General features: G+C 33.2%; 1 protein-coding gene across 1 annotated transcript in view; it reads left to right on the top strand.

Annotated features, from left to right (window-relative positions):
* The window catches only part of LOC111083045, a gene marked incomplete at its 3' end in the record, with an annotated part of 20,889 nt that extends 6,499 nt beyond the window's left edge, over nt 1-14,390 (top strand). The window contains exons 2-3 of the mRNA XM_022379258.1: nt 11,514-11,783; nt 14,325-14,390. Coding sequence (XP_022234966.1) covers nt 11,514-11,783; nt 14,325-14,390 — 336 coding nt within the window. The remainder of the gene's footprint in view (nt 1-11,513; nt 11,784-14,324) is intronic.
* Nucleotides 14,391-14,903: the final 513 nt, after the last annotated feature.

Below are 14,903 nucleotides of genomic sequence, written 5' to 3'. Positions count from 1 at the left end.
ACGATGTATGATGATACTTGATGATGTATGATGATACTTGACGATGTATGATGATACTTGACGATATATGATGATACCTGACGATGTATGATGATACCTGACGATCTATGATGATACTTGACGATGTATGATGATACTTGATGATGTATGATGATACTTGACGATGTATGATGATACTTGACGATGTATGATGATACTTGATGATGTATGATGATACTTGATGATATATTTTTATCTTAAGATTTTAAGTACATATAATCTAGTACTAGTAAGGTTAATTACAGATCCAGTTCATTCAAACATTAGATATTTTTTACTTTGTGAAATCACGTGCCCTGGTTTTTATCCTTTATTGGTTGTTATCAACTTGTGTCTGATTATAGTTATGTTATTATTATAGTTATCACAAAAATCATAATATTATCACATTTAATTTCGTTACTGACCTTGATATTTGCACATTCTATTAGTTATACAACACGATGTCATTGTGTAGTCTCGTGGGGACGAGACACCAAAACCGAGCAGAAGTCAAACGCCGACTGCACGTACTACTACACAAATAGACCACGTTCATTTCCACCACCATCAAATTGACCGAGGGTAACGATCAAGCCATTCTTGTCCACCATAAACTTAACTATTGTTTGATGTCTTGAATGAATGATGTTAGATTTGTGATGTGGTTAGAGAAATTTTAAGTTGAAACGATAGCCTTCTTCAATGCGGAAGTAGTGTTTTTTTTTTGTTTGTTTTTTTCACGTGGCCTGCTTGTAAATGTATATACAGAAGTCCCTAACATGGCGGGTTGTTCTTAAATAGTGTAAGCATTGCGAGGTTTGGTATTCAAGACAAGCCGACACGGGTTGCGTTGATACCAACGTTCCTTTAATGATTCACCATATGCTTAGTCCCGTGCCTCAATTATTTCTGTGTTTGCTTATCTTTACTGCTTAACACTTACAAGAGTGATGGTCCTTTTTTTACGGGCGGATGTTGACCTAACTTTAGGCCGTCGTGTCCATCGCATTAGCACGTGCCTGCCACAAGACTTCAGATTTTTCTTCATCGTATTTTAACTTATCATTTCTGTAGAACTAAATTTTGAGGAAATTTTAAAATAATATCAGCATTTGAAATTAGTCTAGTATGAAAAATCCGTTTGAATGGGTAATGAAGAAAAACTTTAATATAAGTTTAACATAACAGCAAATGTACAACGTTTCGACAAGGTTTTGTCATCATCAGGTACAAACAAGCCGTCTCCAGCCATTATTAGTCTCAAAGTGGGTTCCTCGTCATCGAAAAATCCGTTTGTTTCAAGTTTTTATTAAGAAGCCAATCATCCAATGAACGTGAAGATGTAAAAATAAATGTCGTTATTTGAGATTCAGAGAATAATTCTGATGATGACAATTTCTGAGCTTAAAAGCCTAACATAGTTTAGAACATTCAACAAGTCAAGCAACAATTTTCGACAGTCTTTGTTTGTAGTTAAGCCAAAGCTGCACAATAAGCTATCTGTGCTCTGCCCACCACGGGTATCGAAACCCAGTTTCTAGCGTTGTAAGTTCGCAGACATACCACTGTGCTACTAAGGTGCTTTAGTGAGTTAATAAAGTCTGACAATAGAACACGTAATACAACAATGTTTGACGATCAGTGAAGTCTAACAATAGAAAAAGTAATACAACAATGTTTGACGATCAGTGAAGTCTAACAATAGAAAAAGTAATACAACAATGTTTGGCGATCAGTGAAGTCTAACAATAGAACATGTAATACAACAATGTTTGACGATCAGTAAAGTCTGACAATAGAACACGTAATACAACAATGTTTGACGATCAGTGAAGTCTGACAATAGAACATGTAATACAACAATGTTTGACGATCAGTGAAGTCTGACAATAGAACAACGTAATACAACAATGTATGACGACCAGTGAAGTCTGACAATAGAACATGTAATACAACAATGTTTGACGATCAGTAAAGTCTGACAATAGAACACATAATACAACAATGTTTGACGATCAGTAAAGTCTGACAATAGAACACGTAATACAACAATGTTTGACTGTCAATAAAGTTCGGACTATAGAACAAGTACTGCAACAAAATTTGATAGGCAACAACGTTTGTATTGTAGAACACGTAATACAACAATGTTTGACAGTCAACAAAGTTTGTACTATAGATCAAGTACTCCAACAATGTTTGACAGTCAACAAAGTTTGTACTATAAAACATGTATACAACAATGTTTATGATTAGTAAAGTATGGCTAGTATGGTACGTGTTTAGTTTACGTGATATCTTACACTGGCTAGTATGGTACGTGTTTAGTTCACGTGATATATTACAGTGGCTAGTATGGCACGTGTTTAGTTTACGTGATATCTTACACTGGCTAGTATGGTACGTGTTTAGTTTACGTGATATATTACACTGGCTAGTATGATACGTGTTTAATTTACGTGATATCTTACACTGGCTAGTATGGTACGTGTTTAGTTTACGTGATAACTTACACTGGCTAGTATGGTACGTGTATAGTTTACGTGATATCTTACACTGGCTAGTATGGTACGTGTTTAGTTTACGTGATACTTACACTGGCTAGTATGGTACGTGTTTAGTTTACGTGATATCTTACACTGGCTAGTATGGTACGTGTTTAGTTTACGTGATATATTACACTGGCTAGTATGATACGTGTTTAGTTTACGTGATATATTACACTGGCTAGTATGATACGTGTTTAGTTTACGTGATATATTACACTGGCTAGTATGATACGTGTTTAGTTTACGTGATATATTACACTGGCTAGTATGATACGTGTTTAGTTTACGTGATATATTACATGGTAGATTCTAGCTCTTCTTTATGACCTTCAATAAATTTGTCTTCTGCAAACAGCAAAGTTTTCGTACATCGTTACGTCACAAGTCACGATTTATAGGTGGCAGGGTGGTGTTACGGCTGTTCACCGAGATCATACAAGTACATTTCATTACCTTTCTTTTTTTCGTTTTTAAAGATGTCTCGTTTAAATGTAGGAAGTGTGAGTTTATTTTCAAAAGTAAGGTTTAGTATAATGTTTTGTTTTCAACTACTTACACGTGTTGTATTATACAAATAAGAACATTTATTTCGAAGTTTTCATGTTGTAATTAGAAGATATATTTATGAAAAATCTTAACCGGCATTGAGATTAATTATTGACTATATCTTTATGTAGAACGTTATAGATCAAATAGTTATTTCTTCACTCTTAGATTTATTCAACAACGAAACCAAGCAGCTGTTGATTATTAAACATTAGAAACTATAGATGCATGGGTGCCCGCAGGAAGGGGGCAAGGGGGGTCACTAGACCCCCTGGATTTTCAAAAGAGAAAAAAAAACGAGATATGTAAAATTATTCTTCTGTGTTATTGAAAAAAATCATAAAGTATTTGTAATTACAAGGGTACTGACTCCCCTATTTTTTTTTTTTTTGCGGCCGCCCTTGTGTATATGATTGTCTAAAAGAAAATCTTAATTGAAAGAGATGAACAACACATAATAGTAAGTCAACACATAAGACCGTTGTATAGTAAGTCAACACATAAGACCGTTGTATAATAAGCCAACACATAATAGTAAGTCAACACATAAGACCGTTGTATAGTAAGCCAACACATAATTGTAAGTCAACACATAAGACCGTTGTATAGTAAGTCAACACATGAGACCGTTGTATAGTAAGTCAACACATGAGACCGTTGTCAGATTTTTTGGTGATGAAATGCTTTAAGTTGGAAACTATTCCAAAACGTTACTTAGTGTTCTCTAACATAATGTTACGAACAGCGTATTTACTGTAAGTAAATACCAGCATCATATTGCTGTGGTTGTTCCATGATCGCTATAAAATTAAAACTGGAGACAGTTATTTTCGTGGTGTGATTAAACTTTAGTGACAATAATATAAAGTGCTCAGAAGAGAGTACGTAACGAACATACAGAAAATATGTAAAAAAGCAGAACAGAGTTTAATAGAAAGGAGTTTATTTCTTGACAGCAGAAGACTGTCCTTCTTCAGGTTTAATTTTCTTAATAAGGAAGATTTCCTTGAATAGACGTTGTACTTTGAAGTTACCAGTGTCCAACCTTTTTTTTAAATACCGTCCCAAACTACACGGCCTACTAGAAACCTCAAGGTTTAGGCCTAGTAAGATTCCTGATTTAGAACTGCTGACCAGTGGGTGGATAACCAGCCAGTGGCACTCTTCGGTATTACTGTTGCTCTTCACTAAATAACGTGATTGACTCTCACGATTATAGCGCCCCCACAGGTGAAAGAGCGGAGCCCATTCAGTGGCATATCGCGGTTCAAACTTTGGGCCTTCCAATGTATTGAAATTCGTTTACTGTTATAAATAATTGGTCAAACTTAGCAGTTATAATTTTTCTGAGTCGTTAATATTTCTGGTGGATTTCTTTTGACCTTGACCCGTGGTATGTCTGAATGCGGTGAAAGTTACTTCGTTTGACCTTGACCCGTGTAATACCTGAATCCCTTGTAAACTATATTTGAATTCCTGCTCTTTAAAATATTATTCTTTTTATCTAGACTCACGTGCTCTCTGCGAACACGTACGTTTCGCTAATTCTGCTGTTTTACTTCTGTATGTATTCTCGTACTGGTCTTCTTTGAAATAGTAAACGAAGTTGTAAAAAAAAGCATTAATCTCGAAACCAAAGCTCGACAGAACACACCAAATTACTTCCCCATCTTCGTAAACGTCATTGTTTAAACAGTAATCTAGATCACTGTGTTATCATTTCGACCTTAATTACTTTGAAATAATGAGCGGTATTTAATGATGTTTAAGTGTTGTCCTTAGAGAATCTCTGTAGCTTGTCGAAGAATGGTTTTAATACGTACATAGATAAATAAACTCTTTGTAGCTCAAGCTTCTTAAGTTTTAATTAAAATATCACGAGAGACAGTGAGTGATTCGTGCTCAGTCGAATTTGTCGCATTGCCATTAGAATCTGAAGACTTGTTGCCAGAACACAAAGGCACGTGACTAGACAGCTGCCTGTAAGGGTCATATACCAACGCCTACGGCTACTTGGGGCGTATCTTTAGTGCACTAAATTCATTGTTTCTTCTTTTAGAGCTAATTCTATAACTTGAGTTACGGTTTCAACAGTTGATTCACGTTGATTCTCCTTCTTTTAGAGCTAATTCTATAACTTGAATTGCGGTTTCAACAGTTGATTCACTAAATTCACGTTGATTCTCCTTCTTTTAGAGCTTATTCTATATTAAGTCACGTTCTGTTTAATTTCTTCTTCACTAATCAGTAAAGTGAGATCTGTGGCGCAGGGTGCCCCAGACGGAAAAGTTTAATTAGTTACAGCATCTGCTTGCTTAGAATAATCTCGTGTTCAAATCTAACCCTGTTTTCACTTCTTCACAAGAAATGTAGAATACCCGAGAAGGATAAGGACGTGTGAATTAAAATAAAATTCAGATGAAAATACAAGCTATTATTATGTATTCAGTTTTTATGATAGCTAGTTTTTTGGAAAAGTTTTAACAATTGTGGTTGATTGATTGTATCCTAAAATAATATGCAATATGAAGTGTAAACTGCGTGTTCGAGTAGTGAGGCCTAATCTGTCGACAATATCATCATTTATCTATATAAATATAATAATACTGTTGCGTCAGCGAGGTCACGTGACTAGTATCACGCCACCTGTTTCTAGAAATATCCTGTTCCTTCAAGAATGCCCTAGCATTTACTAGATATGTGTTAGTCTTGTATATATAAGACGTTCACAACGTGACGGGACAACAGAGGTAATGAGTAATTGAACTGCAGTCAGAGAGAATACTGTTAAGCACGTGAGAAGTTCGTTGAGAATTATAGCGTTTGTTACAGAGCGACTGTTGAAATTAAGTGTATCGTAAAGTTGTATTCGGAAAGAATAAACCAGTTTTATTTAAGAAAGGACTTGTGTCGCTAAAGTTTCGTCGAAACGAATTTACGGAAAATTTACTAACGAACGGAGGTGTAACAATACTCTTTGTCGTATGTCTATGTAACTACTTCGCAGGGTGTGAATGAAACTTCACCAAATTTGGTATGGAGGTTCAATGGGTCAATCGAGAGATACTTAAAAAATTTTCAGTTTTGCGTTTTGCTGTTTTTTACAATTACATATAAGGGAAACAACTTTTCAGGTCCTAATATAACCTTTCATTAATCACGAATTTACATAAATTCTGTCCAGCTGGTTGTTAATAAAGTCTGACCTAGGCGTTTATCTATATATATATATATAGCATCTCTTTTAATTGAGGTTTTTTTTTAACACAGTTTATGCTTGTTAAATATCACACGACTAAACACAGTTTACGTTTGTTAAATATCAAACGACTAAACACAGTTTATGTTTGTTAAATATCAAACGTCTAAACACAGTTTATGTTTGTTAAATATCACACGACTAAACACAGTTTACGTTTGTTAAATATCACGCGACTAAACACAGTTTACGTTTGTTAAATATCACACGATTAAACACAGTTTACGTTTGTTAAGTATCACACGACTAAACACAGTTTAAGTTTGTCCAATATCAAACGTCTAAACACAGTTTATGTTTGTTAAATATCAAACGTCTAAACACAGTTTATGTTTGTTAAATATCACACGACTAAACACAGTTTACATTTGTTAAATATCACGCGACTAAACACAGTTTACGTTTGTTAAGTATCAAACGTCTAAACACAGTTTATGTTTGTTAAATATCACACGACTAAACACAGTTTATGTTTGTTAAATATCACACGACTAAACACAGTTTACGTTTGTTAAATATCACAAGATTAAACACAGTTCACATTTTTTAAATATCACACGACTAAACACAGTTTATGTTTGTACAATATCAAACGACTAAACACAGTTTACGTTTGTTAAGTATCAGACGACTAAACACAGTTTATGTTTGTACAATATCAACTGTGTTTAGTCGTGTGATACTTAACAAACATAAACTGTGTTTAGTCGTGTGATATTTACGTTTGTTAAATATCACACGACTAAACACAGTTTACGTTTGTTAAGTATCACACGACTAAACACAGTTTATGTTTGTTAAGTATCATACGACTAAACACAGTTTACGTTTGTTAAATATCACACGATTAAACACAGTTTACGTTTGTTAAATATCAAACGACTAATCAGTCGCCCCAGAATGTTTTATAAAAATGCCCAATATTTCGCCATGATGGTTTTGTTTTGGGCTTAGTTGAATGCTTTATAAAAATGCCCAATATTTCGCTATGATTGTTTTGTTATGGGCTCAGTTGAATATTTTATAAAAATGCCCAATATTTCGCCATGATTGTTTTGTTATGGCCTCGGTTGAATGTTTTATAAAAACGCCCAATATTTCGCCATGATTGTTTTGCCTCAGTTGAATGTTTTATAAAAATGTCCAATATTTCGCCATGATTGTTTTGTTTTGGCCTCAGTTGAATATTTTATAAATGCCCAATATTTCGCTATGATTGTTTTGTTGTGGGCTCAGTTGAATGTTTTATAAAAACGCCCAATATTTCGCCATGATTGTTTTGTTTTGGCCTCAGTTAGTATTACAATTGATTCTTTAGTTATAGAATGGTTCAAAGTAAAATATATTGTTGCGATGCGAAGGGAAAAAAATTCATTATTTAAGTGTTGGGCGAAATTGTGTGCTTTAAACAATAATATCAGGCATTGTTGATTTCGGATTATATTTTCCTTACCAAAACGTGAATAAAAGATGACGTAGAGGCTTAAACAGTTCTTTGATTCGCTAGTCCCGCTGCATCAGACTCGTTTCGTTGAATTCACAGTGCACAGAGCAAAGCAAATGAATAAAGAAAGCCCCATATTGTGACGTAATGTAATCAGTTTGTTTGGTTTTGACTTTTAGCTATTTACTTTAACCTAAACTAAAAATACCTTTAACAGCAAACTTTGGAAACAGATCAACAGAAATATTATGGAACTTGGAAAACGATATATACAATTTGTAAAATATATTTTCTCTAAGGAATACACCCACCCCCCAGTGGCCTAGCGGTAAGTCATAGGGTTTCGATACTCGTGGTGGGCCCAGCACAAATAGCCCATTGTGTAACTTTGCGCTTAACTACAAATAAACAAATAAATTCTGATGAATTATAACCCTTGTAAAACTTCTTAACTGCAAAACGCCACTGTTTTCATTGAAAAAAAAATCAGATTAATTCTACCGAACGAAGTTAAGACTCGTTTTAAGTGAAGAAGTTTTAAACTTCTTAAATAAGTTTATGAAATAGATAATAATTTTGGAGTTTGTATAAGGAACAATACAATGAAATTACCATAATCAAAATAATGAAGAAAAAAATATGAGTAGGTTTCTTTAGTGGGCTGATAATTAAACTGAACAAAACGATAAAAAAATGTAAGCGGAATGTGAAAGTTTGAACGTCAGTAAAACCGAAAACCTTCCTCGGATTTATTTATCTTTCCTGCAGTTTTTTTTTTACACAGTTTATGAATTATTTTAAAGGCATTTTAATTTTTTTTCTTTAAGGACGAGAGACAGAAAATCACAATGCTAGGACGGACTGCCTCGTGGTATCGAATAAACCGCACGTACGCATTCCACGTTGTTTGCTCACCTTGGCCCACTGCCAATTTCCCCCTTTTTTACTGTTTATCTTGTAAAATAGAACAAAATAAAAAATCCCGCCTTCCTGCTAATTCTTCCACGTACATGTGAAACCACGTAAGAAGATCTCCTACAGACTAGCCCATCTCTGATTTAAAATAAATCTGATAAAAACTAGTCGCTCTCTGATTAACAGTAAATCTGCTATGAATTATGTTATTTTAAGTCGGTAATTAAAACCGCCAGGTATAAAATCAAGCATGCTAGTTGTTAATTATGAAATGAAGTTAAGAAAAATGTGTAAGGCAAGTAGCATAACATATGTAAATTGGTAAAAAAAAAAATAGTCTGTACAAGATCAGATTTATCTTTAATTAAAGCTGAATCTACTTGTGCAGAAAATAAAACTGGGGAGTACCGTTCAAGTAGTAACAATCTCATTGGATGTACAGTAACTCCGTGGACGACATCTATATTGGAATTTCTTTTTTGAAAGAGACGCGTGCAGGATATCTAAAATGATTTGATGAGAAACTGTTCTATAATCAAATTCACAATCTTAAAAAAACCATACAGTAGTCTGATGAAACTTTGTTTACACATCTTCTCTTTTTGGTAACGGGTTAACTTTCCTTAACTTCAACAATCAATCAATCCAACTTAACTTTCCTTAACTTGAACAATAAGTCAAGTTAACTTTCCTTAACTTGAACAATGAATCCAACTAACTTTCCTGAGATAACAATGAATCAACTTAACTTTCCTTAACTTCAACAATGAATCCAACTAACTTTCCTGAGATTACAATGATCAAGCTAACATTCTTTAACTTGAACAATAAATCAAGTTAACTTTCTTTAACTTGAACAATAAACCAAGTTAACTTTTCTTAACTTGAACAATGAATCCAACTAACTTTCCTTAACTTGAACAATCAGTCAAGTTAACTTTCCTTAACTTGAACAATAAACCAAGTTAACTTTCCTTAACTTGAACAATAAATCAAGTTAGCTTTCCTTAACTTGAACAATAAACCAAGTTAACTTTCCTTAACTTGAACAATAAATCAAGTTAGCTTTCCTTAACTTGAACAATAAACCAAGTTAACTTTCCTTAACTTGAACAATGAATAAAGTGACCATTTCCGAGTGATAAAAAGTTATCATTTATGTTGTTGAAAGAAACATTAAAAGTTATAATGTTACTTAAGTTTATTGTTTATATCGCCAAAGGTTTATAAATAGTGGTTAACATATATATTATATAGTTCTGTGTATACTTAAAAGCCCTTGATACACATGAACTGACACTTGAGATTGGAATAATAACGTAATTAACATTTACGGGGAAGTGACGTATCTTATAGACAGAGCAGTAATTGGTCGTTACATGAATTCTCCTTTTCTTTGATACAACTCTTGAGAGCGACACGGGAAGTTATAATGTCATGACCAAGTCAAGTGATAAATTAATTAGAAAAGTTTCCTTTCCACGCTAAAATGTGAAAAGTTGAATGATTGGAATGTTGCCACGCACACTATAAGAAGCTAGCAATTACGACCGTGTTTAGGAAATCCTGATTTGACGTTCACCAGAGATCGTAGTAAGGACCGATCTGGCTTCAAAAAGCGACGTCGAGCAAAGCATCTAAACAGATAGTAACTCTTAACAACAACAAGAGCTGCACAAAACTAATTCTTGGTGAGCTGGAAAGTTAACCATTTTTCCAAAGCAAGTCTGTTTAATGGTTGAGAATCTATAATCGAATAATAAGAGCTCAGTTTCTAAAAGAACAAAAAGTATGGATCCCTGTTGAGGGGTTTTGGTTGTGAAAAATAACGGGTATTGAAGCTACCAGTTGGATGAGGATGAGGGGAAATCAGATCAATCAAATATTAATTCGCAATGCAACTGAGACAGTCATAAAATTAATTACAGTTTTTCGCCTTTGGATAAGAAAATCAAGCATTGCATATACATGTTTTGTACTAATAAAGACTACACAAATGGGACAATGAAGTGTATTTTTAATAACTTGAACAAATTAGATAATTATTTTTCGTATGCTTATTTTTAAATATTCTCATTATTTGTTTGAATAAAAACTTTAGCTGGTGATTGGTTATGTTGAAGGAGGCCTGGCAGTATGAAAAATGGGATATTTGAATATTCATAACAGAATTTAGAAGAACGCACGATAATCTTGTAATAAAAATTTTCTAATAGTGTGTTGTTCATTGAGAGATGATTCTACATTTTCAATATAGACCATGTGTTGGGTTCGAAAGAGTTGAGTTTGTTTTACTACCTTCGGCAGCTGGGACAGTTTGATGACGTGAGGCTGATGCCGAGTTCTTTTAGCCTGCGGTGAAGAAAAGCAAATTGTTAACTGTTTGAAGAACCTTTCCTGCTTTTAGTTGGATGTAAATTTAACGAATTGAGTTTTTCTTGTCCTTTGTATAAACTGAAGGCTTGCCAGAAACTTCATGTATACACTTCTCCTTGTTATATTTGAAATGGCTGTATTGACCGAGTTGTTTCAATTATTCACTTGAGTATATGAGGCTGTTAGTGTTAAAGATTTATTTTGGAATGTTACGTGCAGGGTAACATAGTACTGATGTGAAGTGTTAAATTTTATAGCTTCAGTAGACATATATGATGTGTTTAACATTCTTTGATTGGTAGTTTTATATTAAAAATAAGTCGTAGAAAGAAGCATAACTCATTCCTCCTTTTTCTACCTAAGGACCCCCACTTTTAGACATCTCCTAATTTTGTTTTTGCAGGAACTGGAGACAACCAGATATACTGGGGAATTCAACTTGACCAGGATCTCTTGGAGACCATTATTAGCATCTATCCGGAGTGGTTTAAAGACTATAACTTGAACTTGACCACAATGGCAGATTGGAATGCCAATAACACTAATGGAGGAGTAAGAAGTGAAAGTAGTAGTACGATGATCCCGTTGTTCCAGTCCTGTGAGACCAACACTCCACCAAAATCTGTGGTGGATGAAGGTTCCCTTCAGAAGTCTATGGACAAGAACAAAGAATGTAAGCTGATCGCTAATGTTTTAGCATAAACCATCTAGATTATTGTCTGTTTGTATCAAAACTGGTACATAATATTATTATTAATATTAAGTAAGTACGCGTCACAAAACCAGCTAATAAATAAAATAGGCTTAATTATTATTTGTCACGAAAATCGAAACACATACACAACAGAAACCAGTTGTGGACTTAAACTTGAAGACAGTGTGTTACAAAAAGTAGTTCTAGTAGTTAGTACTTAAAAAGTGCTAGGGTTATACTTATAATGATTACAAACTATATTAGTATATGCAACATAAAATACGTTTTGTAATTAGGTTTCAAAATAAACTAGGTTCAGTGATTTTTGTACATTTTACAAAACTAAATAGTAGTAGTAGTACATAACATATTGAAGGATAGGTCGGTCAGTTACTTAGATTTGCTGATGATATTAAGGTGTTGTTGGCTATGAGGAGAACTTTGCTGCTTTATAATCTATCTACAGAAATGTTGAATAAAAGCCTAAAGAGGTTATAATTGTATTCTATAGGTCTTTGGTTAGACCACATTTGGAGTACTGTGTGTAGTTGTGGGCTCCTTACCATAGGAAAAACATTGAATTGTTGGAAAAGGTTCAGAGAAGGGCTTCTAGGATGATACCTGGCCTGAAAGGTTGTCATATGATGACAGTTTAAGATCTCTGAAATTGTTTTCTCTTGAGAAAAATAAGTTAAAAGGTATCTGTTCGACGTGTTTAAAATTTGTAAGGGAATACGTAGAGTCACCGTATCGTATTTTTCATATTTAATAGCAAGAATGGTAAGATTAGGGCGACGTGTTTAAAATTTATAAGGGAATACGTAGAGTCACCGTATCGTATTTTTTCATATTTAATAGCAAGAATGGTAAGATTAGGGCGACGTGTTTAAAATTTGTAAGGGGATACGTAGAGTCACCGTATCGTATTTTTTCATATTTAATAGAAAGAATGGTAAGATTAGGGGACACAATTATAAAGTTTGACAGGGTGGGAGTCATCTCCAGCTAAGATTGTTTTAGTTTTTTAACAGAGTTGTTGACATTTAGAGTGGATTGTCTTCAGATGAGGTAGATGCAATTAATTTAAGGAAGCTCATGAGAAGGCTTGATAAATACTTGAATGATAAGGGCTGGCTTTGAGTTTTTTTTGGTTTAGTGTATGGGATGAACATGTTCATTGTTATCCACAAATTTTATGTTATATAAGTGTTATAACATAAACTAGACTTGAGGAGTATATATTCTAACCTATTACAAAGTATGTGTCAGTTAATTGGGATACATTATTACGCAAAATAAATATAGGATTAGTCAGTTAGTAATTATATGCTACTAAACTTCTACAAAACATAAATTAGGCTTAATAATTGTGTGTTACAAAACCACTACATAACATAAACTAGGCTTAGCAACTTTCCAATATGTGTATGGAACTATTACGCAGCATATACTAGGCTTAGCAACTGTGTGTGTTACAAAACTATTACTTAGAATAAATTAGGCTTAGCAACTGCATGTTACAAAGGTAGTACAAATATAAAAAATAGGCTTTGTAATTGTCTGTCAAAAATTAGACTTATTGAGTAATTGTTGTAAAACAAACAAGTTTTGTGACCATGCATAAAACACAATAAAATTTATGTTTATACTTCTTTTTTTCTTGGTACTCTAATCCATGAATTATAAACAGTGAATTGTTATAGTAACACAGAAGTTTGTCATTTATGGAGTGCTAAATATATATAGAAAAAACATTTCTAAGAATTTTATGTAGATCTGTCACTGATTTGACCTTTTGAATATCATTTTTGAATAAAACTATTATATTTTCCTTTCAAGTTTTCTTGTTTGTTTATCCACATAAATAAATACAACATCACACTGTTTAAACATTCAGGCTTACTTTTGAACTATGAAATCCCCTGCATAAAGCCCAAGATATTATTACTTTTATTGTTCTAATTTTCTAAACTTACAATATTGATTTAAACATCAAATCTTAATTGGATGTGAAATTGTTTTGGAAACACAGGGATTTTTGGTACTTATGCAGAAGTAGATCAGAACATAGCCTAAGAATTACACAGTTGACAAAGACCACGTGCATTTCTTTGCTAGTTTAAAACTTTGTGTTCAGAGAAACTCAGTCTTCCAAGGTCTAGAAGATGAAACAGTTGCCATATGTAATAAATGTACTGAATCGTGTTTGAAGATTAAAGAATATTCAATATACTGGTTGAAGCGGCACTAACTTCAGCTGTTTACTAAGTACCATACTGTAAAATACATTGCTACTTTGACTTGCACTGACATTGCAGTAAGATAACCTGACTACAGTTAGGCACTTACTAGAATTGAAACGGTCAGTATCTGCAAATATTTTTATGACATGTAATATTATAGTTTGTAACAATATTTCATGAATGTGGTTATTTTACAACCGTATATTTCTTTTGAAATCTACTATTTTTTTAAAAATACTTTTGGTTTGATTATTTAAAATTTAATTTATATCATTAGCTCTGAAAAAGAAACTATTACAACGTCGTCCTATATCCCAACTCGTAGAACAAGGAATCATGCCACGTGAGTTTGTCTCATATTAGTTTTATCTCTGAAGAACATTTTTTTTGTGCTTATGTGTAGATTTTATTTTTAACAATTCTAACATTGATAGAGAAATTCAAAATAATAAAATTAAAATACATTCTCAGAGTTTCTACTGTAGGAGTTGTTCTAATTTCTATTTTGAAAATAAATCATTTTAATTAATTAACGTCTGACACTATTACATTCATAGTTATAGTTCGGTAATACTTGGGTGAACTATAATAAATGTCTTATGGTTCGGTAATACTTGGTTAAACTATAATAAGTGTCTTCTAGTTCGGCAATACTTGAGTGAACTATAATAAGTGTCTTCTAGTTCGGTAATACTTGGGTGAACTATAATAAATGTCTTATGGTTCGGTAATACTTGAGTGAACTATAATAAGTGTCTTCTAGTTCGGTAATACTTGTTTCAACTATAATAAGTGTCTTCTAGTTTGGTAATTCTTGTTTCAACTATAATAAGTGTCTTCTAGTTCGGTAATACTT

Source organism: Limulus polyphemus, unplaced genomic scaffold (genome assembly GCF_000517525.1).
Source record: "Limulus polyphemus unplaced genomic scaffold, Limulus_polyphemus-2.1.2 Scaffold8006, whole genome shotgun sequence".
NCBI lineage: Eukaryota > Metazoa > Arthropoda > Merostomata > Xiphosura > Limulidae > Limulus > Limulus polyphemus.
The sequence above is the reverse complement of the archived record's forward strand: the minus strand, read 5'-3'. Positions and strand labels throughout refer to the sequence as shown.